Here is a 25,987-nt window from a genome sequence, read left to right as displayed (position 1 = left end):
AAGTAATTTTAATGTTTTCCATAAAACTAATAATTACTGCAGTGTTTTAGCTTTTCTCTTTTAGATGCTCTCGTTCAGTAGTTAATGAATGAAACTCTTGACAGTCATCTACGGAGAGTGGCTCCACTTCACTGCCCTGTTTTCCAGATAGCCAGATGACGGAGAGAAAAGAAGAAATGGTGGGAACAGAAAAGCACTGTGAGCAACTTCCTAAACAGGAAAGATCAGACGTACAAAGCCAAGATCGTGCTAGTACTAGTCCGGGGCTACCAGAGTCTGCCAAATTTGCAGCACTGTAAGGCCAGTTTACTTTACAATTTTGTACTTCAAAGATATGATGTAAGCTGTTTTGTTTCACTGAGTAGAAATGACATAAACTTTTAATTAACCTCTCTTTCTTTTTGTTTTATTGAGAACAAGAAAAAAGTTCCTCATAGTAGTTTTGAAACATTTTTGTGTCAAGTTACCAGGGCAACAGGCAAAGGCAGATAATCTACCGGGTAACTTCTCAGCAAGACAGTTCTGTCTTGCAAGTAATAAGTGGACCTGAGGCGTCTGTGCAAGATGAGCTATCCGTGGATGCAATGCACGTGTTCATAGATGAAAATGGTGAGTTTCTGTAATTGGCATAATTACAATGTGTGAGGAAATTTCTAAAGAAACTTTAGATGCCCTGGAAGGATATTTCTCTTGTCTGTTACCGATCGCATGTTTTTCTGTGTGCATGAAAGAAAAGGGCTTGGTAATTTAAAGTCGGATCAGCAATAACTAGAGTTTTCAAAATCTACCAGCGACCATCACAGGCTTGAGGCTTACACAGTGCATGAAGCTTATCTTCCAAACATCATCCTCAAAAACTGCTGGCTAGGCCAGAAGACTAATTCTGTCTTTGTATAGAAGAACCCCTGGGACTTTCTGTCTCATGAAGAGTTTTGCACTGGCCTGGCAAAACGTTCCTCCTTTTTACTGTTTTGTTCTTCAACTGGCTCAGACTGAACTCCCTCTGATAATGTGGTGGTTGCTCTCGCTCTGAGTTGTGGTCTACTATCCCTTTCAAGAGAATGAGCAAGCTAGTCTTGCCCTATGCCTGTGCTTGGTATGCTGCTGCTCTCTGCAGCTATTCCTAGAGGCTGAAGCTGTAATATACTTGGTGGTGGTTTGTTTGAACTCTCTGTAGTGCTCTGTGAGGTATTGACCCATACCTCTGAAAGGCAGCTGTCCCAAAAGCTGTGTTTCCCTTAAAGCTGCTGTCGTGGTTTAGCCACAGCCAGCAACTAAGCACCATGCAGCTGCTCGCTCACTCCCCCTACCCCGATGGGATGGGGAAAAGAATCGGAGGAGTAAGAGTGAAAACAAACCACTCCTGGGTTGAGATAAGAACAGTTTAATAATTGAAATAAGGTAAAATGATAATAATAATAATATAATAATGATAATAGTAATAATAATATACAAAGCAAGTGATGCACAATGCAATTGCTCACCACCCGCCGACCGATACCCAGACAGTTCCCGAGCAGTGATCGCTGCTCCCCGGCCAACCCCCCCCAGTTTCTATACTGAGCATGATGTCATATGGTATGGAATAGCCCTTTGGTCAGTTTGGATCACCTATTCTGGCTGTGCCCCCTCCCAGTTTCTTGTGCACCTGGCAGAGCATGGGAAGCTGAAAAGTCCTTGACTAGCATGAGCAGTACTTAGCAACAACTGAAAACATCAGTGTGTTATCAACGTTCTTCTCCTACTAAATCCAAAACACAGCACTGTGCCTGCTACTAGGAAGAAAATTAACTCTATCCCAGCCGAAACCAGGACAGCTGCCTTCAAAACCAGTGTGGAATGAGTGCTCGTGGTAGCTGGGTTTCTGACCCCAGAGGTGCTTTGGTTTTCTACCAGTTCCTCCTGGCCCTGCTTGCAGCCCTGCAGCTCCTGGTTTGCTGTGGGGCTAAGAGCAGCAGCTGCCAGTCAGGCAGATGGCATGACCTCTGGGTCAATGAGCAGTGACCCTTCACTTTTTGCTGCATATGCAAGGAGGGAGTAGCACTGGCTACACTTTTAGCAGAATTTTCCTCTGCTTTGTACCTCCTGACCTCACCTTTGTGAATTGAAAGAAAAAAATCTGATGATTTCACATTTTACAGTGAACTTGTATTGATAGATGGGCTTTGCATTTACTTTACATACCTTTTAAATTTTCACTGTAACTTCTGTGTTTTGATTTGTCTCAGGTTTTTAGTTGTTCAAATGTTAATTTGCTTTCTGAAGTCTAAAATAAGCCTAGTGCACAGACTGAAAGCTGTATTTATAAATGTGCCTGACCTAAAATGTATTTTTTTATAAAATTTGTATATAAAACAAATGATCGTATCACCGAACTGATTTTTTTCCTCTGTATTTTCTAAAGGGGAAATTAGATCCTGTTATTTAAAGGCTGGCTGTCAGAAGGAAGGACATTTTCGACATCAGCTATCAAACTGTGATTGTATTTCAAATGCTCAGTAAGTAAGCCCTTATTTTTAGAAACATTAAAAGTTTTCATTGGCTATGAAACTGATTATATCTGTGAAAGATGCATATGAAGAGGAGTACTGGGGAATAAATGTGCTAACCTCTTCTAGAGATGTCAAGGCATGCATTTCTTGTTTTGTGCTAAAACAGTGACTGCTTTGTAAGAATATTGATAAGGAAGAGTGAAAAAGAAAACGAGAACTATCCAGTGTGCTTTCATTACTCTCTGGGAATAGCCGAAGTCAAGTGTGGCAATTATAAATACAACTGTAAATAAAAATAAGTGGAACTGTTACCAGCTATTCTCTCAACCATGTCTTGCTCACTTCCCATGACTGTTGGGTCCTTTGTAGAGTTTTAGTGCTGTGTCAGTATCAGCCAGTGACACTGCTTCCTGTGGATTCTATCAGCAGAGCCTTTCACCTTGCATGAAATCTCTAATGATAGTTTGCCACTCTGAAAAGGTATCTGAACAATTTTATTTTTTCAGAAGTCTTTTTGGAATGATCCACATAAATCCCATATTCATTACTGTGGTTTCCACGCTCTCCTACGTGATCTGTTGTTTGCATATCTGTAAAAAAAATTTTAACTATTCAGAAGTATTTTTATTAAATAATTTTATGGTTTCCATACCATTATACAGCATTTGGAGAAGTTGAGTGAGGGGGTGAGAAGGGTCATAGTTAATACTAAATATTGTTCTTCAAGTGTTTGGCTTTCAGCAGAGACTTTTGAAAAGCTTGGGACCGTATTAAGAACAGTGTTATTTCAGATATAATGCTATTATGAGAGAAATGAGAATAATGCTTTTAATAGTCAGTGGGTGAAGATTAAAAAAAATAATAATAATTTGAGTTCATCTACAGTAGAAATGTTCTGTCCGTCTTTAGCAAAATAAAAAACCCCAACCCGGTAGAGTTCAGTTTTGACCTAAAATCGAACACTTTACTTTGGGGCTACTCTTGCAACTCTTCTTCATTTCACCTTGCACAGAATACTCCCCTCCTCCCCCATCATATAACTATGAAACTGAGTCTGTCCTAATTTCAGAAATAGTTTACTGTCCCCTGACATTTATCAGTTAATCTGTTTTTTATTAAAAGAAGAACAATCTTCCTTATCATATAAGAAGTCCTCCTGAATCTGTCTTTGCTAGATGCTTATGTGACAACTCTGTCTTCCTGTGCTATGTTAAGTGCTGTGTTTTAGTTTGTGGTTTGCAGACCTCTAGGGATGTGAATTATTTTTAAGGGGTCTGCTAAACGTTCTTAACAAAAGCAAGTTCAGATGTTCTTTGCAGCCATTTACATGCATTTAATATCTAAAGATCAGCACCTTTTGCTGGAAATCTTGGGAGTACAGTGACAGTTCAGACTGGGGAACAGAACATATCAGCAAAGACGAGTGGGTTCCCAGGATTGTTTATGTGTGGGAGTCAATGGAAAGACGGAACACAAGAGCTTTTCTAAGAACAGGGCAGCATGAAGGAAAGTACAAAGCAGAAGTTCACATGGAAAACAAGGAAAGAGGACAAGGAAGCATGAAGCATGCTCAAGTTGGGTTTTGCAAGGGCAGTTTGTAATTATGTTTAGGCCAGAGGGATTAGCTAGAGCTGTTTGTTCAAGGATTAGCTAGAGCTGTTTGTTCAATGGGCAGTTTCTGCCATCTGTGCGTAGGTTGAAGGGTAGCATGGGAAGGAAAGGTTTTTGGTTTTTCTTCAGGTGTTCATCGTCAAGTAATTTTTTATTTAGACAATATGGAACACTTAGAGCATGTAGAAAATAGAGGGGCAAATCTACTTTAAAGACAGTTCAGGAATGAGGCATCTTGCCTTCCCCCTTTCCTCTATCCCCACCTGCGGGCTTGCACATAACTTATGTCAGGTTAGTTTCTTATCTGTGGTTAAAGATAAGCCAAATAATCACAGTTATTAACTAATTATCTTTTTATTACTCAATAAAAAGGCAAAAAGACTAAAATAAAGCACAAGGTGTAATCAGTGATTGCTTCAGTTAGTGTCTTCTGTATGTCTGTCTGTGGAGAGCTCTTGACAGAAATTATTCCCTTGAGGGTGGGCCCTCCTCTGGTGGAGATGTTCATCGTGCAAGTAGTCCATACCAACAGGAGATGCTGCTGTTATGGAAGGATAGTAGAAAAGAGACATGGAAAGCACCTCTGAGATGTCCTTGGCTTACCTCCCAACCCATCAGAAAGTTAACTAAGGAGAAGACAATGACTCTGACAGTACTTCTTCATGAGTACTTGAGATGGTGCAGAAACAACAGCTTTAGGTTTGGTGTCTGAATCCATTAATGAGCCATCCAAATCAGATTTTATGAGGTCAAAGAATGCAAGAGAAAATTAATGCCTGGACATAAGAGGTGGCATCCTTCTTGAATAGATGGGATAGGGTTTTGATCTTGGTGAGCCCAGATTTCAGAATCTAGAATAAGCTTATGGAGAACAATAGATAGGTCTGCAGGAGCTCTTAAAAAACTTTTCAGTAATCATGGTAGCTTTATAGTGTTAAGATTAAACTACTCCTAAAGGGAAAATGTCAAACTAAGTTGAGCCAGTGGAGTAACTGTGGATGTGCATGGACCATGCCCTGATGTGCTCCTCTACGAGGAGGAAAATTGACCCAGACCAGACGACAGCAAGATGCCTCTTGCTTTGGGAGTGTTGTTGGGAGGAGCAGTGGATCAGAGGCGCTGGCATGCTAGGAGCTGTGGCACTTCTGGGTAGCACTGCAGCTGGTGAAGTGGGAAGGAATTTTGACTGGGGGGGGTATGAACTCTGGCTGGTTTCTCAAGAATAATGTAATTGCTTTATGAATTGACCATAGGTAAATAACTTTTAACTAAGTTATGCAAAACTGGAGAAGGTATTTAAATATGACTCAAAAGAAGCCATTAAAGAAAGCCTTGAGGCAGACTAACTAATGTTTAACGATCTTAAATTCAAATTATAACTTGCTATTTCTGTCTATTGAGTCTTAGTATCGTCTGCTGCAGTAGTAAAGTCTTAACTGGTCTGGCATTTTACAACATATTATTAGGAACTGAAATTAAAGTAGTATTTCTGTGGCCTGTAAACATTTTATCTTCTTGGCATGGCTTCTGAAATCCATTTCTCACAAATAATGCAAAATCTTAACAATGCTACTCTGTCACAGAAGTGATGCTTTGTTATGGTGTTTTTTCCTTTTTTTGGGGTTTTTTTTTTTTTTTTTTGTTCTTTGCTTTTGCGTGCTTCCTGCTCTTCCTTTGCTTGTAAAGGGCTAGATGGACAACAATGGATTACAATGTGCCAGAGAAAGCAGATGTCCAAGATTGAAGGAGTCTGTGCTTTCTTCTTTCAGAGGCTACTTCACATTGGAAGCAATACTGTTTGAGGGAGTTACTTTGTCTTGCCAAATATCAGCAGTCCATCACCTCTTTTTGGCTCTGCAGTGTTGTGAGATGATCTTTGGAATATTCTCCAGTTTATCAGTGTTAATATATATTCAACCAGATTCTAATTTTTCTTCCTTTTTTTTTTTGTTTTTCAGTTTTATTGTTTGCATTTTCAACTACAGTAGTTGTCCTAATGAAAGATATTACCTGTACCTGCAGCCCTTGTCCTGGAAATTTTCAGAGCTTCTTAAAAGTAGCATAAACAGTCTCTTATTAATAATTCCTAAAACTATCCCTTAATTCTGCCAAAGGTTACTGAGAATTAGAGTTGTTTCAAATTGTCTCACCAGTCCAGCAGTCTAGCTTTTAAAATATTTAAGAACTTAAGTTAGCCAAGTTAAATTTAAAGGAGGTTTTTATTTTATAATGATCACCAAAAAAAGATAATTCCTTTTCCATCTTAACCCTCACTTTTGCAGGTGATTCTTGTTACTGAGCTTGGTAAGTTATTTAAACATTGGCAGGTAGCTAATCAATTCCCCAATGATTGTCCATGTAATTACCCTGACCCCACTTTTGTCTGTTACGTTGCCAGCAACACCTCTTGCCAGCAGTCCCTGGGGAATGGGTTCCCTGCTGAGCTAATTGCCTCTAAATTTGATGTTCCCCTTACCTTGCCAACTTCACCTCTAGCCATAAATTGCATTGCAACAGGCTTTGACAAGACGAAGTGTAAACTGTATTCTCAGCTCATGGATTACATTAGAAACTAGTTGCAGAAAGACCACTTGAATCTGTTATGGGCTTAGAAATTGAAAACCATTCTTCTGCTCCATTGCATTAAGTTCTTTACCAGCCTTTGACTCTCTTACCGCGAATCCTTAATGTTTCTATGCTGTGTGTTTTGAGTATGTGCTTGGCTTCTGGGAAGGCACAAAAGGATGGGAAAGTTCACATTTGTGTAAAACAGGTGCCTGGTATAAGCATGAACTGCCTTTTTGCATGGTTAGTTTGACTTCTCACCACATGGCCACTAGGTTTACATCTTGCCTGTATAGAACAGTTACAATTTCAAGTTAAAATTCTTCCCATTAGATTGGCGATAGAAAGTAAAACCCACAATCATTCACAAGAACACATCCTGAAGAAATGAGCTGAAGGAATGTATACATTAAAGCATTGTTAGACGTGTATAGCTGTTTTCCGGGGTCAGGAGAAACAAGTTGGAGTTAATAAATGTCGTACAAACAAGGAGCTGTCACTCTGACACACCTTTTCTGTCTGCTACTCTGACAGAAAGCAGTTGTTTCCCAGGAATTTCTTTAATTACCTTGAATGTCTCTTCCAATTAAATAACTGAGATTTGATAAGCAGTCAAAAAGGTAAATGTGAGGTATCATGTTATCTAGGCATTGCATGTAAAGTGGCTCATAAATATCAGTGAAAGCATAAACCCCTAAAATTACAGTAATTATAATAGTAGAATTAATGATTTTTTTGCATGAGTTGCACAATCCATCCCCAGTACAGAAGCTAATAGGGCCATAAAGTATATGTCAATGCCAATATGTAAATTTAACAGCAATCATACATTCTGTGCATACTTGCTGTACAAGGCTAATATATTTTAAAATGTTTTTAAACTACTTATCTAAATGTGCTTTCTTTTCATACTGAGGCTCTTGTTTAGAAGGCTGAGCACCTTCAGTGTGTGTGTACATACATATTGAGGAAAAACGTCAGTATTTGATACCTCTCAGTAATGTAGCTGTCCTCAACGTGTATATGAAATACTGCTCTGTCTTTCAAAAACTATTTGAATGTAAGAGGTTGATCTGTAGACATGTTGTTCTTCTTGGTTTCACATCTATGAAAAACTCTGCTCAATTAATGTAAACTGTTGCAGTTTCTTTTCTCAAGTATCAAGTACTAAGATAGTATATTGCCTGAATGTATAGCCTGTATCTCCTTCCTGCATTTATGTTGCAAAAGACAGAAAAATAAAGCTTACAATAAACTTGAGGGCACTCCTGTAACACACTTTACACAGAAACTATCAAAATAGTAGTTTTGCTCCTACAATGCATTCTAAATTTTTACTGTGTATAATACTGTGTTCTTAGTAATGAAAGGAATAGCGTTTGGGGAAACCTTGAGCACAACATCCAATATCAAACAACAATACTGTTAGGTATAAAGCTGTTAAATAACTGGCTATATATATTCACATGATAATCTGTGAAATGCTCTATGATTATTTGCTCTTTCTGCTTTTCCACTTCAAATAATGTTGCAAATATTCCCAATCATGAATAAACTATCCAAAACTTCCATGGAACTGCCTGAAGCAGTTCACAGGCATAGTAGCACTGTGAAACTCAGATGTCTTCCTCCATAAGTTTCACTGATGATTTATCACCATGATTTTCATTTCAGCATAGTATTTTGCTAGCTAATGTGAACAAATTTAATTTCAAGAAGGGCTGAATTTATTTCCAAAAAATGTTTTGCGTTTTTCTCATGCTGTTTTGCTTGGGTATATTGCAGTCCATCTCTGACATATTTATGGGTATTCAGATCTGAGATGAGAACAGATCACTAAACGTCCCTGAAGAGCATGCCAGCATCAGGTCATGCTAGATACCTAATAGTATTTATGGGTGTTTTAGCACTTTTCTCTGCATCCTTACAATTTTTTTTTTCTGTTTAAAGCACAGAGCTTTCTTTGGTGTGTATGCAGACAGAACCTGGTCCACACACAAAATCCTGATGTGGATATGTCCGTACCAACCTGGGAGTGTGCTCTGGGTTAGCTGAAAAACTGAGGTGTATGTAGCTCCAAGGAAAAATGGTTTTTGTGGAGGTTTTTTCCTGAAGTAGGAAAAAAACTGAGGGCTACTTTTTGAGGATAGGCCAATTCTGTCTCTCAAATCAAGTATTAGATCTTCTAAAGCCAACTGGAGTTGTGCCCACACAAGTAGTGGAAGCATTTGGCCATTTATATTTCTTTCAAGAAATACTCTAGGTTTTAGCAAATGCAATTTATAAGAATACCATGTGTATTCTTGAGCCCATTCTGTCTCTCCTGTGTTAAAATCCTGAGAAGAAAACCATATTGAAACTCACAGTTCTGTGCAGGATGGTATCATTATATACATGTATCGATTTTTAAACAGAGAGAGTTGGTGTCTCTTCAGAACAATCCAAGTTTTTACCGACAGCGATTCAACTTTGTAATGCAAAAGCATTTGATTCATTCAAATGCATGTATAGGCTCGAGTGCTGGACCTCTTGCTGCAGTTTGTGTCTGGCAACACTCAACAGTAGCCATAAAATGCATCAGGAGACTGCTATGCTGCATATGTGTAATAGAAGCTGGAGTTTAATATAAATATGTAAGATAGGCCACAGAAATGGATGTATGGCATGCAGCTGAAATATTTGAGAACTAGAGCAGAATGAATGATTGCCCAGCCCTGAGGGGAAGAAAAAAAAAAATCTTTCTATCTTAGCTGCAGATTGTCCTTCCTGCCTACATGACACTTGGGCTTTCACTTGAAATCAATTGTGTGTATATATACCTAACTTGCTGTATACCTTTAAAAAAATAATCATTCTATAGTTTGAGCCTTCTCCTGCTTTCTTGGTCATGTATCTTTTTAAATTTATGTATATAAACATTAAAATAATATAAATTTGTGTATAACTGTATGTATGTTTTGTTATTACATGTGGTTCATCCATACCAGTACGATTCATGCATTCATATTGCACTTTACATGTTCTGTCTGAGCAATTGGTCCTCTAAACTCCTCACTTTTTTACATGAGTTTCTGACACTAAAAGCAGGCTTCTAAGAAGCTATGTTATAGTTTGAGTCTGAAATGCTTTGCAGTACAGATAGAGAACTCCATTAAGAAAAAAAATTTTGCTTAATTTTTTTTCTTTGTTTTGAGTTTTTTTTTTTTTTTGGCAACAGCAGGGTCAATAGGTTAAAAAGAAGTAGTTGCAGCAACATAGTGACTAACAAGTACTAAGAAAATAATTTAAGTTACCTGCCAGTACAGCTGCAGAGTGCTAGTGTTTCTGGCCCTGGGCAAAAGAGAGAATGTCAAGTCAATGAATTAACTTATTTGATTTACATTCACATCCCTGAATAAGCTGCTTGAGTGCACTATACTATATGAAAGTATCTATCTGAATGCCTTAGTGGTGTTGTATGTCTCCTGCATAAATCCATTAATACTTTAGTATGTTCACTGCTGGAAAATTCCCTGAACCTTTGAGGTTTATTCCTCATAGGAGAAAGCAGACTTATAAGTACATTTTTTTTTTTAATTATTTAGTGTTTCAAAATGCTGTTTTAGAATGACAAAATACTATATCACTAAAATATCTTTATATTTCTCATCAAGGTGACCCAAATAACAAAGATCACCCACTGCTCTAGTAATAGGCTGCTGACTCTTAAAGATTTCTTAAAGCTGCTTGGCAGTTCTGCAACCAAGCATGTTTTGAAATGGATGCGACAAATATATAGTTCCTTTTGGGATTCGGTGATTTCAGATGAACTGGTCACCTGAGCATAGTGCTGCTTGAACACATAGATGAGCGTGGTGTGTGCATGTGCGTGCTGAAAATGGTAATGTTTGGATTATAATGAAGCCACTGATTTTTCTGAAACGTACTCTTTACGATCTTGGTGGCATTTTCCTCCTGGCTTGCTGGGGTCAGGAGGAAACCCTTGTGTTAGTTTGGCCAGTTAAAATCCTTCCCTGTATTTGCAGGGTTTTTTAGCCCCTCTTTTACTCTGAACACAGAGCAGGGAAGTGAATGTTCATGCTGCCACATGATGGCAGCAAAATCCTGCTCAGGACTAGGAGCTTGGTTAGTGCTTTAGCTTTTGGGACTAGCTTCTTTTCCCTCCCCCCACTCTTTCATAAGGAGAGCTAAAAAGGGATGTTTTAAAAGACTCTGGAAATAATGGAACCCTGGGTGCTGTTAATGTATTAATTCCGGTAAAGCTACATCTTCTCAAAATGCATCCTCTAGTTTATTAGCTAGTACATGCTGTTTTTAAAGTTGTTAGTGCATTTATCTTTGCTCTGACGTGTAATAGGCTTACAAATTATCATTTTACATGCTTGTTATCAAAATAAAAAAATCTTAATACTGACAAGTAAGAGTGTACCGAGTGGATCTCATTCTTACATCTGAGTAAGAAGACGTTCATAGCTTCCTGCCTTCATATTGCCCACAATGCTACTGGTAGCATGCTTTACAAGGCCTTTCTGTCCACATGTAGTATCTGACTTAATGAAAATATGTACCACTACGCATTTTGTAGTCTACTGCAAAACTTCAACAGTGATCTTATATCCTTTTCTATCTATTATGCCAGTAAATCAGTACATCCGGCTTTTCCATTCTGTAAACTTAGGTATTCTATTTTATTATCGTTAGGAGTAGTGTTATTGCTAGCTAAAACATGCCCAAAATCCTCCCCAAATCCTCTTGCATGAGCAGCAAAATGTGAACAAGATTTAAGAGATTTCATCTTTAGCCTGAGCTCCCCTCAGAAGTAACCACTAAGGAAAGTTAAAATATGCATTCTAAGTTCATTGTATTCTTTTTGAAACTACTAATTTCTTACCAAAAAAGTGAAGATTGCCTCCTCTTCTTCATGTTTTTTCCATGTTTGCTATGATTGGGTTTGTCACATAATTATTCAGTCTTAATGCGGCTATCACTTTTGCATATTTCAATTTCCTTATAGACTTTAAGTTGCTTTTTAGTTTAAGTCTTGTTATTTGGTAGTTCAGCTGGGAACTGTAAATCATCTGCTGCTTAAAAAAAAGCAATATCTACAACTAGTGGATTTAATCTTAGTCCTGAATTGTGCAATACTTTGGTCAGATTAGTGCTGGCAGCTTTGTTGTGGAGACCTAATGAGCAATGAGCAGAGACGTAGCAAGAGGGCTGTGTGATGAGGTGTAAAAGGGATTGGGACATGAAATGGCAGGGAGGCCATTTTAGGCGAGAAGGAGCAAAGCTGCTGAGGTGGTGGTAGGAAGACATCAGTAAAGACATTGAGTAACGGAGGTGCCATCGGTGAGCTGTGGGCTGCTGTTGATCCAACATCAGTTCAGACAGCGACAGACACCTGTGTTCGTACCACAAACTGTCTGTTTTGAAAGGGCAAAAAAGTAAAGGCTTTTGGAGTTCCTGCTGTGTCGTTAGCACTAGCTGGCTCTTGTACAACTGGATTGCTCAGGTCTCAGTTCAGCAAGTACTTTGCGCCTCAGACCAATGCCCCAGAAGTGATTGCTCTTCGAATGTGCAGAAGAGGAGATTCCCAACTCTGAGCTTCACTCGGGCTCTTCAAATGTCACAGCCGTAGCTGCTTTGACTTGAGAGTGGTGTTTTAGTAAGTATTAAAAACAGCTTTCAGCTATATTATTTATTATCACTGTGGATGTTTGTTACACACTGTTAAGCTTTGTAGTGACCCAGACAATTGTCTGAAGCAGTCTAGTGGGATCTTTCTGGTTTTAAGGATGTGAGGATGAAGAGGAAGTTGCTTCGTTACTGTGACTGTTGTGACATTGGTTACAAGGTTCCTTGTCCTTTCTCCTATATGCAGGTTAAAATGAAATTTAGCCAAGACCTGCAAAACAACTTTATTAATGGAGAATTCTTTGTGGCACGCCTGTATAATGAGCTTACGTTGAGAGGTGTTCAGACTCAAGGGTAGCTAATCCTTAACAAAGGGGATGGCTTAGGCTGGGTTATATTTGAATGGCTTGGGCCAAACTGTCAGTGGTATAAGGCAACTGTCACAGACTAATCAGAGAGGGAGAAGGAAGATTTTTCCAGTGCTATGTGGTTATACTGAAACATTCTCAGTGTTATATGGTTGCTCAGCTAGTTTACGTTTACTCGGTGTTCTTACAAAACTGAATGATGAGCCGGAAAAAAAATCCTGACTTTACAACCAGTTATCGGTAGAGGGTGCTATGTAGCTTTTGCACTTGATCTGCATAGGTTGTATGTTTATCAAAGATATTTTTAGTTAATAATTTATTATTCAAAATTTGGCTCAATTATACCTTTGCTTACATTAGCAGTGCAGTTTACTGTAGTAGATCTTGATAATGCTAATTTGATTCTGCAAATGAACAGATTTTCTATTTAGCAAGATTCCATGTTATACTGCGATCAGCACTGTTATAATGATTTTATGATTAGAGAGTGTTTGCTCCTATTTATATATGGTAATAAATTTGTGGAATCTAGTTTATAGGCTTACAAAAACACAAACACCACCATTGCATTTCTTACTGGTATTTGCTGTCAGTGTGATAACAATGTCATCAGATGAGACATACAGCTTCTAAGTAGCTGTGCAAGCGATTCAGCATCAGGGGGGTAGCAAGTGAGTGTCAGAAGGAGGTTGTGTGGAAAATAGGGATAAGAAAGAAAAAAACCAGCAAACAGGAGCTAAGGAGAACAGAATATGAGGAAAGAGTAAGAAGATACAGAGAGATGAGGCTGATGAATAGAAGGCATAGGAGGCAGATAACGGCTTCTGATTTTGGAATTGTTGCTTTGTTAGCTCTGCCTTCCCAACATCTCTGCCCTAATTGCCTTTTCAGGCCTATGAAGTTTCCGACTTTTTGCCACAGTCAGTGCCCCAGCTGCTTGCGGACTCTTCTGCTGGTTGCTGATAGGTGGAGCTATGAATTCTTTCTGTAAACAGAAAACATACTATGGGCTCTCTTGGCTTTTAGGTTATCTTCAAGTCTTGTGGGAGATGATTTGATCTTTTAAGTCTATTCTTGGAAGAAGTCTTATGAGTAAAAGAATTATGATTTTTGCGAACTGATAGAGCAGAGTACCAGGGGAATATCTTGGTGTACCTATCCGTCCTTCTGCCATTTCTATTCTTGGTAAACGTGGGGTAAACGACATGGTCCAATCTAGAAATGCTCTTGACTCCACTTGTTTTTTGTAGAAAGACAGCTAAAGATGCAGAAAGTTATTAGAGATTAACTCTTCATTTAGGAAGGCATGAGCAGCCACTGATCTATTCCCCTGGTGTTTTGTTGGGTCTCCTTTTGGGCAGGAGTTCCCAGTGTAGTGTTCCTGCACAGCCTGGGCTACACTTGCCTTTTTCCTTCTGTAAACAGGGAGTCCCAGGATTGCACCCACAACGATGATGAACAGGACAGCTCATCCTGAGGAAACAACAAACAAAAAAATCCATTGCTTTCCTTCAAGCTGGACAAGGTTGCCTTTGAGTAGGGCACTTCAAAATATACAAAGGCATGGCTGTCCTCTGTAGTCCATATCTGTGGGAGTCTTCCTCCTGGGAGGCATGCCTCTAGGCTTCCTCCCCTTACTGCCTAGATCTTTTGGTGGGGATCCAGGATCTTGGATCAGTTCCCATCCCTTCTGTACTCTTTTGTTATTGACTGCTGACAAAGTGCTAAACAAGACCCATGAAGGACATACGTTCATATGGAGGGCTGTCTCGTGCCTGGGTTATCAAGTGGGTTGTGTTGGACCAAGTCCTCATTTCCTAGTACTGTCCAAAGGGAACATGGCAGCTGTCCTAACTCTGTGGAGCAGATCATGCTTCCGCCTGTAGCAGGAGGAGTGGGGAGTGCAGGGGAAGCCATTAGGTCAGGAACGTAGGGTGCTCTCTCATTTCTACTCAGCTGATAGCTCTGCTGGAGTGGCAGATGGGTGAATATCAGGTCTGGGATCCCAGCCTGATAGCAATCAAAGCTTTGAAAAAACTAAACTACCTGGCTCAGAGGCCAGAGGCAGGATGGCTCCTCTGATGACATCCCGAGGCTGCTTGTGTTCCTGTTGGTCCAGGCAGAGCTAGCAGGTCCTGGAGGGGAGAAGGAGAGAGTGTGCATGTTTCAAGGTGTTGGTGTGAGTCTTCAGCCCTGCTTCTAAGTAATCCAGACATTGAACCTTATCCCAGCACAGTGCTAGCCACCGCAGCTTAAGTTAACAGCCAGTTATGTGCAGGACAGCCACAATTTTAAAGCCCCTTCTGTTGAGCTTAACAAGGGTTACATGACAGGCTTTGAGAATTGGTGCCCAAAGGCAAGGAAGGTTGAGTTAACTAAAATTAATAAGGTAGCTTGGGGACAAGCATAGGGTATGCAAGATGAGAGTTTTATTCTTTACCCTGCCACAGGCTTCCTGGCTGACTGTAGGCAGATCACTGTAGTTTCTTCCTTGTCTTTCCTTTATGGAAAATAGGAGCAACACGTATTGACTACCTTGCATGAGCACCAAGGTGCTTTTACCTCATGCAGATATGAAAGTAATAAGAGCCCAAGACAGGCATCCAGAGGCAGGGGGGGTAATGAGCTCAGAGCAGGGTGCCCGATGTATAAACCCCATTTGGAAGAGAAATAAGCAAGAAGCATTAAAAATAAATCTTTTATCCAAGTAACAATTATTTAATTCAATATAAGACTCAATATGAGACCCAGTCATTCATGTCATGGTATCACACCGTTTCTGCAACGCAACAGGTATCGCTGCTGTAAGTGCAGAAGATTTCCTCAAGTAAACTGTTTAAGTGCTGTATCTACAACATAAAGCGGTAAATGTGGGTTAAAAAAAAAAAAAATAGCATCTTGCTCAGGGCCCCCCCAGGGTGAGTTTATGCTCAGTACGGGGCAGGCGGTGGGGGGAATATCTGAGTGAGCCTATGTGAATTAGCTCATGTATTGTTGTCATCTTGCTAGGGCAGAAGTAAGTTCTTGTAGCCTGAATTCTCAGTAGGGTAAATTAGTACTCACCGAATTCAGTGCAGGTGAGGCCAGACTAGCTTGGTACTTAAGTGAGCTTGTTTGAAAGCTAATCCAGGATCTCTGTGGTAGCTACCCTGTAGTTTTGTTCTGTAGATATGCAGCTCTTGACCTGAATTATTGTCAGTGGACAGAAAAAGACACTTCTGAAGTGTGATTCATTGTAGGTATTCATCTCAGGATGAGAAAAATTATGATGCAGAAGTATCTGTTTCTCTGTGTTGGATGTAGTAGACCGTGTGTACCTAAATTTGGGTGTTAACTGCTTTGTGGGCCTGGGCTAGATTTCAGGTGTGGAGGTGGAAGGCTCCATGTCCTGTGAGCCAACCAGTAATGTAATTACAGGCTTCTTCCTGTAATGTTTCAGAAATACTAGGAAAATACAGCTTCTTAAAACAGTCTCTTTCCTTTTTCCCCTCTGTGCACAGTGAAATACAGTTCAGCTCCTCTAGTACTACCACTTCAGAGAGCCAAGAACCATCTTCTGGGGACCAAGCAGCAAGTGCGCTTCAGCAGCAGCTCCTATTGATGGTGGCACGAAGGACCCTTTCAGAAGGCCCACGGGTACATTGTAATATCTCAGTTTCTAGCATTTTGATAAACTGCTTTATAAACAAATGCAGCAGGCTTGTTCCTGAGACAGTATTGTTGATTTTTCTATACTACTTTGCTTGGTATTGCTCATGTGAGGGAAGATGTATTTTATGTTGATGGATGCAATTCAGCTGCTTTCTGCTGACACTGAGTAGTGTCCTAGGGGAGTACTTAAAGACTCCATCACCTAAAAAGTTGATCTTCTGTCTTTGGTTTTCTTTCATTTGAAAGAAAGAGGACACAGCTGTTAGGATTTTAGACACACCACCGGATTTTAATAGTATGAAGTGTTTATTCCAGATTCATTACTATCCTAAAACCTCATGTCTGGTTTCACTTTTCTGAATCAGGCAACCAGACTTCTGGATGTCTGTTGTGGAATGTCAAAGCCACCTCCTCGATGCAGATGGTAAAAGAAAAAGGCCCTCAAGTTCAGTTTGTATGCTAATATGTGGATATACTTGAACTTTACAGTGTTTGGGGTCTGTGACCAATGGCTTAAGGCTATAATCTGTTTTTACAGTTCCTTTTATAATAATTTTAACCTTCTCTTTTCTTCCATGGCAAATTCTAGTTTGATATTTATGAATAACCTTAAAATGCCAGTTAATTATCTTTCATCTTAGATTTTGCTCAGGAACTTAAAGCTAGAAGCAACTCGTATAAAGGAACTATTTTAAATTAAAAATCAGGAAATTGTCCTGAATTGTGTATTTCAGATTTGGACAGAGACGTCTATCTAAAGGCTCAGATGTTTTCCAGATATTTATAATCTTGTAAACTGCCTGTAAATTAGAGAACAATTATCATGCCTTTTTTTTCCCCCCCCCCCTCTTCTGGGAAAACTACACCAATAAGAAGTGAGACATATTGCTCAAGATCACATAGCAAGTTTGTAACAAGGCCAGGCAGTAATTTCAGAACGTCCTGGTTTCTGAATTTTTGTTTTTTTCAATTAAACATGAAATTCTGAGCCTATGTAAGTCGAGAAAAGTTTTGTCATTGATTTCAATGAAGCTAGGGCTGCAGGCTGTCTCTGACACTGTATAAATTTATGAAGTGAATTTTTATAAGCCCTTTTTTGATAGGAGGCACAATTAGACTTAGTGACTTGCTCAGGGCTTGTCAGAGAGTTTCCTAAATAAATGCAGCTCCAAAATCTGACTCCAGCCCAAGTACTGCAAGCTTCATGGAATGGACTTGATCCAAATGTTACAGTTCCTCAGGAGCCAAAATGTTCACTTAGCACTCAGTTAAATACATGTTAAGCTGTTCTGAGGACCAAACAATCAGATTCTTGGGTGTTTTTAATGGACTCTTTGCCACCATTTTGATTTCTTTTATTTAGTTAATAGTGGGCAATCTAGATTAGATGAGTGAAGTTAATGATTGCAATTGATTGAGTTTCATGTTACTTTCTGTTGGGAAATCGGACACAAGAGAAACAAAACTGTGCCAGTATTAGCAACTGTAATATTTTAAAATATATTTTTTTCTTTAAAAATGCCCCAACTGTGACTTTTTGAAGTGGTAATAGAAATATTAAAATTTGGAGTACCTAAACTACTTTTAGATTTTAAAATTAGTGTGGTGAAAGGATTGCAATCAGTCTCACAGCTTTTAAATTACTTGGAATTGTTAATAAATGAAAGAATGCCAAATAGCCTGGCATCCCCTGGCATGTCTGAATGCTCAGAAACATGAGTGAATTACTGTCCTATGCTGATTGCTGCTGAGCTACCCGGCACTGCATGGCTGTACACTTTTAGTCAATTGGAGGCATGAGATAAAATGCATAAACTTGAATTTGTTTCTCCAAAGCTTAAGCTAGCATGTTTTACCTCACGTTTGCCAGCTGACTGAGGATATCAATGAGTTGGTTCCCAGCTGACACGCAGCAATACATCCAGTCACACGTAAATTATGTATAAAATTCCTTTTCCTGGAAAGTGAACATTAGAAATTATTCCAATAATTCGAGAGAAAATTTAACAATTCCTTTGTGCAGGTGGATGGGTTGTTTAAAAAATCTGTGGTTTTTCTAACAGTTACAATTCAAGAAGGTGATCAGTTATTTCACAAAGAAATCCCCTTCTCTGACTAGGAAAGTTAACCTAACACAAATAATTCTAATGGAAACATTGCCTAGAGTTCCATAATAGATAGATATATTATCTAATGTTGATTGTCTTTAACAGTTGGGGTGGGGGTTGTAGAAGGAGGTTGAAACCCACTGGGCTTTACACTGATGAGAAATCTCAGACAAATTGTTCTTGAGAGGAAGATAAGTGATTCCCTCCCATCAATTATTGGTGTACTTTGGAAAAAAATCACTACTTTGCAGAGGTTTTTTTGTTCTGTTGTCTAGGTTTGCAGACTTTGGCTGATGGTCTGTAGATAAGCCTCCCTCCCTACAAGTGTTGGTGAAGGAGTGCAGGTGTAGAGTTGCAGGAGAACTGAAATGCTGTAGTTCAAACACAGGCAAGAAGAAAAGGTCCTAGAATCTGACAAAAGCAGTATTCAAAAGGAAGGATTTATGAATGTGATGGTAAGATTAGAGACTCTTAAACTAGTGATGTTTATGCTGTTTGTACTTCTTTGCAAGGTTTTTGTTGGTTGGTTGTGTGGGGTTTTTTTTTTCCTTCCTCTTGTTGTTCTTGAGGATGCACACCTGATGTGGTATTAGAAACATCTCAGGAAAGATAAACAAAGCTGTGTTCTGGAAGGACAGTTCATAAGTCACGCCTGTAGGCCTTAAAGCCTACTTGATTTTTTGGTTAAAAACAAGGATTTGTCCTATCATGTATGGTTTTGTGTTGTGCTGTAATTAGCCTGACGCATGGAAAAATCTTCAAAAAGAAACTTTAGACAAGAAGCGGATTGGGACTAAAGAGTAATTAATTTTTAATGAATATTTATGTTTAAAGCATATTATCACTGTTGAGCTCCACAATTGATATAGTTTCTGTCCATTTGTAATAATTAAGCTGGCATGATATCTTTGTTTCTAATTTAAAATGAAGAAAATAAATTCCCCCTCTATCCCTTTTAGGAAAAAAAAAATCTGAAATTTCATGTAAATTTGGTCTTTTAAACACCTGTTTTGTTGGCAGCCCTGTGTCAATGTGAAAGTGTGTTTTGTGTATTTCTGTTTGGTTTGTTTTTAAAGCAACCCAGCCAGGACCCTGAGGATTCTTCATGTTCTTCAGCACAGCGGAAACTGAACAGGCATTTTTACAGATTTATTATATTCCCTGGCAAATGGATTAAAGTCTGGTATGATCGGCTTACCTTGTTGGCATTGTTGGACAGGTAAGTTTTTTTTTTTTCAAATGCAGCTCTATGTAGTGTTACAGTGTGCAGCTCTCCTCATGTATAAAGCAATGCAGGTGACTAGAGAAGGAAAAATTGAGCATTGTATTCATGTCTTAGTTGAGTAGATAGATGCTTGTTTGCTTTAAGTAAAAGAAAATGTTTTTCTTTAGAGTTAGTTTTGGTGGTTCTCACTACCATTTGTCTTCAAGCAGAGACTTTGATTCATGTGAGCACCAGGCCTGTAGAATAGTCTTTAATTTGACTCTCAGCTGTTGGATCCAATGGTTTGAGCTTTCTGATGAGAAAATCAGTGCTTTGTGCAAAAATACAGAAGTTGAAGGGTCCCAGGGTATTGTAAGTAATCCAATCTTAAATAATAATATTATAGAGTGAATATTCAGGAGGGGATCTTTCAGCAGCTCCTTCCGTTCCAGTTCAGTTTTATTTGTTTAGAGAAAACTTCTTGTCTTGGCATTGCTCCTTTTTCTAGTCCCTCAGTTTCATTTGGCATCAACTCTTCAAGCTATTAGACTCTTTGCTATTAGACCTCATGTGGTAATCTGCTGGACTAGTAGGAGCTTCAAACATGTTAGCCTACAGACCTAATGGCTGCTGGCTCTCCTATCTCTCTACCTTTGGGTGGGTGCTGTGCCATATATGTTAATATGGGCTCCACAACAGAAATTTCAGATGACAGTTTTACATGCTGCAGATATCAGGCTATATAGTCGGCGAGCTTAGGTCCAGAGCAGATACTTCTTTATCTGTGGTGTCTTATCTCTCTGTTTCAATTGCATGGAAAGCATCTGCTGATAAACTCTTTTGTTATAGCCTGAATATTAACATTGTTTTTTATCTCAGCTTCCATGTTCTAATAGAACAGATAAAACAAATAAAACATCAGATGTAAATTTAGTCTTTCATCTAATTCTTTGTTGTCAGATGTATATTTTTTAATTAAATGAATGCCTTATTTTCTCTTTTAAAATTGTTTGGGGTTCTTTTGTTTGTTTTTTATAAACATACACTTGCCTACATTCAAATCAGCTCCACTGTGGAATTCTATTTGGGAAGTGAGATTGGAGGGTGCTGGACTTCAGTGCATATGCCTTTTTTCTATACATTTTAGCTATCACAGTGGATAAGGTCTTTGGCATGGTGGTGAAATACAATTGAACATGGAAATGTAGTTTTGGGAGCAAAACCTCAGATTCTGTAAATTCTGGTAGCTCCAACACTGACAGTTCATACCAGCTGCAAATGGACCTGCCTTGCTCTAATGAATATATAAATATTTGTGCTTCTCTTAACACTTTTATTCACACAGGACAGAAGATATAAAGGAGAACGTATTTGCTGTCCTCCTAGTAGTTCTTGTTTCACTTCTTGGATTCCTGACTCTGAATCAAGGCTTCTGTAAAGACATTTGGGTTCTGTTGTTCTGTCTTGTGATGGCCAGCTGCCAGTATTCTCTCCTAAAGGTAGGACAGAAGTTCATACTCAATTGCTGAATTCTCTAACTTCTATGAAGGCAAAATCCTGTAAGCAAACTTTTTTCTTCTGTGGTTTTTTTTTTTTTTTTTTTTTAGAGCGTTCAGCCTGATCCTGCTTCACCAATACACGTAAGTCTCGGCCAGTATAACAAGTCTTTCCCCTTTATTATCTCTTGTGTACTGTGAAACAGTTGGCTGTTCAGTGAAACACAGGTATAAGTAGTTTGCTCTTCTAGGTGATTTATGAAAATGAGAAAGATGCTGTCTCTGATCTTGAGACTTTGTACCGCGTTTAATTAATTTTAAGCTATTTGAATTTATCTCTGTGATTTTAGAAAAGTGCTTTTTCTTTAAGCTAAAATATGCAGTAAAAACAAATGCATCTGGACTAGTTTGCTGAAATACAACCCTGTGGCATCAGACAAGCTTTTTGTTTCTAGAAGCAGTGACTGAAAACAGCAGAAGTTCCAGGTTAGCACCTGTCATTGGTCAGTTGGGGCTTTAATTTTTTTTTTTTGAGATTGGGGATTTTTTTTTTTTAATCTGGTATTGCAGATGTATTTCCCAATAGTGTTATTAGCTCATCAAATGGTACAGGTGTTTTCCCTTTGTTATAATATGGTCACAGTTTCTGTGCTTGTGTCCTGAAGAAATGGCCAAATCTGTGGGTGAACACAGGCTGTAAGGATCTTTGGTTGCTATTTTGAGTATATCTGAGAAACTGAACTCTGACAGTGACAGCTACCTTGCAAGGAAACAGTTCCTTACTCAAGTCTGTCCTCATTTTAGGACTGGTTTAGGAGCATCATCCTACAACTGCACCCTGACGCCTCCACCTGTCACAGTGTCTCAGCGTTTTTTAATTTGCGGATCTTGGAAGACGTTTCAGTGGTCACAAGGTCCCTTGCTTTCACCCTGGCTGCTTGGTTGCTCATGTTTCTTATTTAGCTCTTTGAATGTTTGTGAGGACCCCCTCTCTTCCCTCAGGGTTCAAAAACAGCATGTTGAAAACTGCAGGTCTGCTGGATTATTTCCCTTTGGCAGGGAGCAATTATTTTTGTCAGTGTAGAGCCTTGAAATACAAGCTGGACTTGAAATTGAGATTATTTACAAGTGTATGCTAGACATTTCACTGAGATGGATTTCAGAAGATTCTTAGTTTCTTCTCCACACCAGTTACTATGGGGTGAACTTACGGTATTGTTGGTTATAATGCATTCACAGGAAATAACCTGTTTGCGTAAAAAGTAGGGAAGGCTAATAAACAGCAGCTTACAAATTGTAGGGTAATATTTTCAATACATTAAAGAAGTATTCCTACCTCAGTAAAAAGTTGGTTTTTTGGTGACTAAAATAGTATCTTTTGTCAGTTCAACTAGCATGTCTAGACATAATAATGTGAACTGTAATCAAATAGTTTGCACTTATTTGACATTAGTAATGTGTACATTTGTTTAAAGTGTGTGGCAAACAGTTTAATCAAAACTTCCTTATAAACCTATCTAGACCATATTTTTTGTAGTATTAAAGGTAAAGTAGCTAATGAAGTTTAAACAGTATGTTTTTTGTGCAGAATCCAGGTTTGCATTTCAGACTCCCACAATACTGTTACAAGTATTATTCACCATGTTGTATTCTGTGTGTCATGCAGTAGTGTAGCAAACTAACAATAGGTATATTCCCATCTTCCATGTGCTTTCCTAAAACTTTGTTTATAAGGGACATTTTCTTGCAAACTTTCTGGTGCACCATACAAACTCCAATGGAAATAAAATTCAGAGTGTTTTTTCACAGAGGGTTTTAAAGGTGGGAGGCATTATAGATGAAGTTAAACTAGAAGATTAGCTATGTCTACATTGTATCTTTTTAACACAATAGGTATTTGTAAAGGCTTGCTTGAGCTAGGAAGCACCACGAAACATAAGACAACAAGAAGGTGAGGAAAGATACTCGATGTACTGTTTCATAATTCATGTGACTACATTAAAATTAAAGAGAATAACATCTCTTAATGTAAGGATGCAGAACAGCAGAGGGATTAAAGAATGATCAGTACCATGTCCATGAATAAAAATGCAGATGAGATTTTTCAGTGTGAAACAAACCATTGCGAGCCACAGATTTGCGCACTGAATTAATTTCTATTCTTGGATTCATGAATAGCCACTAATGCCTTATGTTATCCATGCCTGCCAAGGAGGTTCCAAACTTCTTCCCTATCTCTCACATGCAGACTTTGTTACTGTTGGATGTGACTTTGTCATCCCTAGCCTATACCATTTTGAAAGACTCTGCTTTAAAATACCATCCACTGAATTCAGAAAACACAGTGCCTAGGGATGCGTAAAGCTTTTGTTCTGAACTCCTTCTGAGTGCCAGTGTATTCACTTTCTGGTGTTGAGAAAGAGCTTGCTGACTAAAGCCTTTAAAGTCTGGTAGTCCGGTACAATTTTATTGGAGATAAGATTATTTCTTGCCCCATACCATGCTGTAACAGCTGGGGTCTCCAAGTTGAACACTGTGTTGTCTGTATACTGTCACTGTGGTAAGGGATGAGTTTCAGTATATAAAGAAGCTGTCTAACTCAGCTAATGTTTTGAATTTTATATTCACTTATACTCATTTTATTGAATTGTGATAATAGTTCTGTTTTGATCAGCTTTGGTGTTTTAAGTTGCAACTTCCCAGGTTCTACAGCTAATGCTGGCTACTGGCGTTTATCATAGCTGCAGGTTTAGTACTGTTGCTTGCTACAAGATAAGAGACTAATTTTCCTGTCAGCCTGTGCTTTAGCCTTTCCAGTTCTGGTCAGTTGGGAGCTGGTGGCCTTTAGTTGCTGTTCACACAGGGGTATGTGGTTCTGGGATGGTGAAATTCGGGGACAGCCTCCTCACTGGAGTGGTAGGGAGAAGAAAATAAAGTCCATCCCAAGTGTGAGTTGTATCACTTTATTAACAGCCGAATATAAGGGAGGTGCCCGTGACTGCAGGGTATTAAATTCAGAGATCCAAGAGATTCTTCTTGTGTGCATTTCAAGGGTTTAGACAAGTGGCTTTGACTGCAGTTTCTTGATATTGGTTAGAGGCAGCAGCAGACTGGGCAATAAAGTCTGTGTCCTGTAGTAAATGCCTTTATAGAAGGATCATGAGAGCTTGTCTGCAAGTCCCTCATAAGACTTCTGTATAGCTCAGGATCTAGCTCAGGTTTGCAAAGGCATTTGAGCTTTGAAAGATTGCGGTCATGCTCTTAAGATGTACAGAATTGCTTGCACACTTCATTGTCTCGGTTGCATTACCTGCCAAAGCAGATAGCTAACTCAGTTGGGTAGCTACCATAGGCAGTTTCATAAATTTCATAAGGCACTTAAAAAGTATTTTTAATTTGTCCTTGTGAGCTTTTCTGTAGAACTGAGCACACACACTTTTCTTTTTATATAAAGCCTTCTGTCTTTTTCCTCTTCCATGTGTGCACCCATAAACAAAAAAAATCGTTGGACCTTTCTGAAATTTCCCCATCAAAATGCTTTGCAGTCAAAAGTGCCATTTTACTAAATGGAAGCGTTTGTGAAATTATTCTAGCTTTGTTGAGTATCTTAATATTTTTATCAAAATACAAGATGCAGCAGTGCTGTGTTTGTAGAATGTGAATATGTTTCTTATATTCATAAGAAACATGGACCTGAAAAAGTCAGTGACGTTTTTTGGCAGACTTGGGGAAAGGAAAAGTTTTCACTGAAATTTTTATCAGTGGAGAAAAAAAAAATGTTCAACAAATGAGGTGTGAAATATATAAAAGGAATCCTGCTTCATTATTTAAATTCTTCTGAAGGAGAATGCAGAGTGGAGCAGTTTCACCAAGATTAAATCAGTTTTGCATGTCAAAATTTGAGTTTGTCTAGTAGAACAAAATGATCCCTTAATATCTAAAATATCTTGTTGATAAGTTGCACTGCCACATGCCCGTTTTGGTGAAGGGCTGCCTAGCTTGGCCTGTCAGTGGTAGGAACAGGAGGGCTTCGTTCCCCCCCTTTTTTTTTTCCCCCTTTCTAAAACTTTGAAAAGAGAAAATGTAATGTCTATCCCCTGCCTGTGGCTTTCAGGAGGTGGTGCACCATCCCACTGTCCTCTCCCTCCTAGGTGTCCACTGTTGGCCTCAAACCAGTCCTGTCCTGAATAACCCCCCGCACACAAAGGATGTAAATGACAGTGAAATACAGCACTAACAGTCTCAGCAATTCATCTTTCTTGTGTTGCCTGTTCCCCACATGTGGGGACTGGAGTCGCTGTTGCGCTCGGGGAAGCTGATTCAGCTTGAGCGCATCCCAAGCAGTGCAAGAGCTGTGCAGCCAGTGTCCTTCCAAGTACATCGCTGCTGCATTGTTTTGCTCCTGTTGATCCAATAGTAGGCAAGATCTCCTTTTCAGGATTCTGTCTCATTCCCCACTGCCACCTGAAAAATAGGGAAGGTGGTATTTGCTCACATTTTGCAGGCTGTTCAGACAGCCTTTGAAAGCTGCTTCCTCAATCCTAACTAGCATTAACTAGCATTACTGTTGTTGGTATGGTAAGAGTGATTTTTTTTTTTTTTTTTTTTTTTAAGAATAGACTATTTCAGTTGGAAGGGACCTACAATGATCACTAGTCCAACTGCCTGACCACTTCAGGGCTGACCAAGTCAAAAGCACATTGTTGAGGGCATTGTCCAAATGCCTCTTAAATACTGACAGGCTTGGGGCATCGACCACCTCTCTAGGAAGCCTGTTCCAGTGTTTGACCACCCTCTTGGTAAAGAAGTGCTTCCTAAAGACCGGTCCCTGGTGCAGCTTTCAACCATTCCCACGCAT

General features: G+C 39.0%; 1 protein-coding gene across 1 annotated transcript in view; it reads left to right on the top strand.

Moving 5' to 3' along the window:
• The window catches only part of PCNX2 (pecanex 2), a 164,026-nt gene that overhangs the window by 22,060 nt on the left and 115,979 nt on the right, over window positions 1-25,987 (top strand). The window contains exons 6-12 of the mRNA XM_075707554.1: window positions 148-295; window positions 464-609; window positions 2,405-2,498; window positions 16,171-16,306; window positions 19,506-19,648; window positions 20,979-21,132; window positions 21,241-21,273. Coding sequence (XP_075563669.1) covers window positions 148-295; window positions 464-609; window positions 2,405-2,498; window positions 16,171-16,306; window positions 19,506-19,648; window positions 20,979-21,132; window positions 21,241-21,273 — 854 coding nt within the window. The remainder of the gene's footprint in view (window positions 1-147; window positions 296-463; window positions 610-2,404; window positions 2,499-16,170; window positions 16,307-19,505; window positions 19,649-20,978; window positions 21,133-21,240; window positions 21,274-25,987) is intronic.

The sequence above is a fragment of the Pelecanus crispus genome, chromosome 3, assembly GCF_030463565.1.
Source record: "Pelecanus crispus isolate bPelCri1 chromosome 3, bPelCri1.pri, whole genome shotgun sequence".
NCBI lineage: Eukaryota > Metazoa > Chordata > Aves > Pelecaniformes > Pelecanidae > Pelecanus > Pelecanus crispus.
The sequence above is the reverse complement of the archived record's forward strand: the minus strand, read 5'-3'. Positions and strand labels throughout refer to the sequence as shown.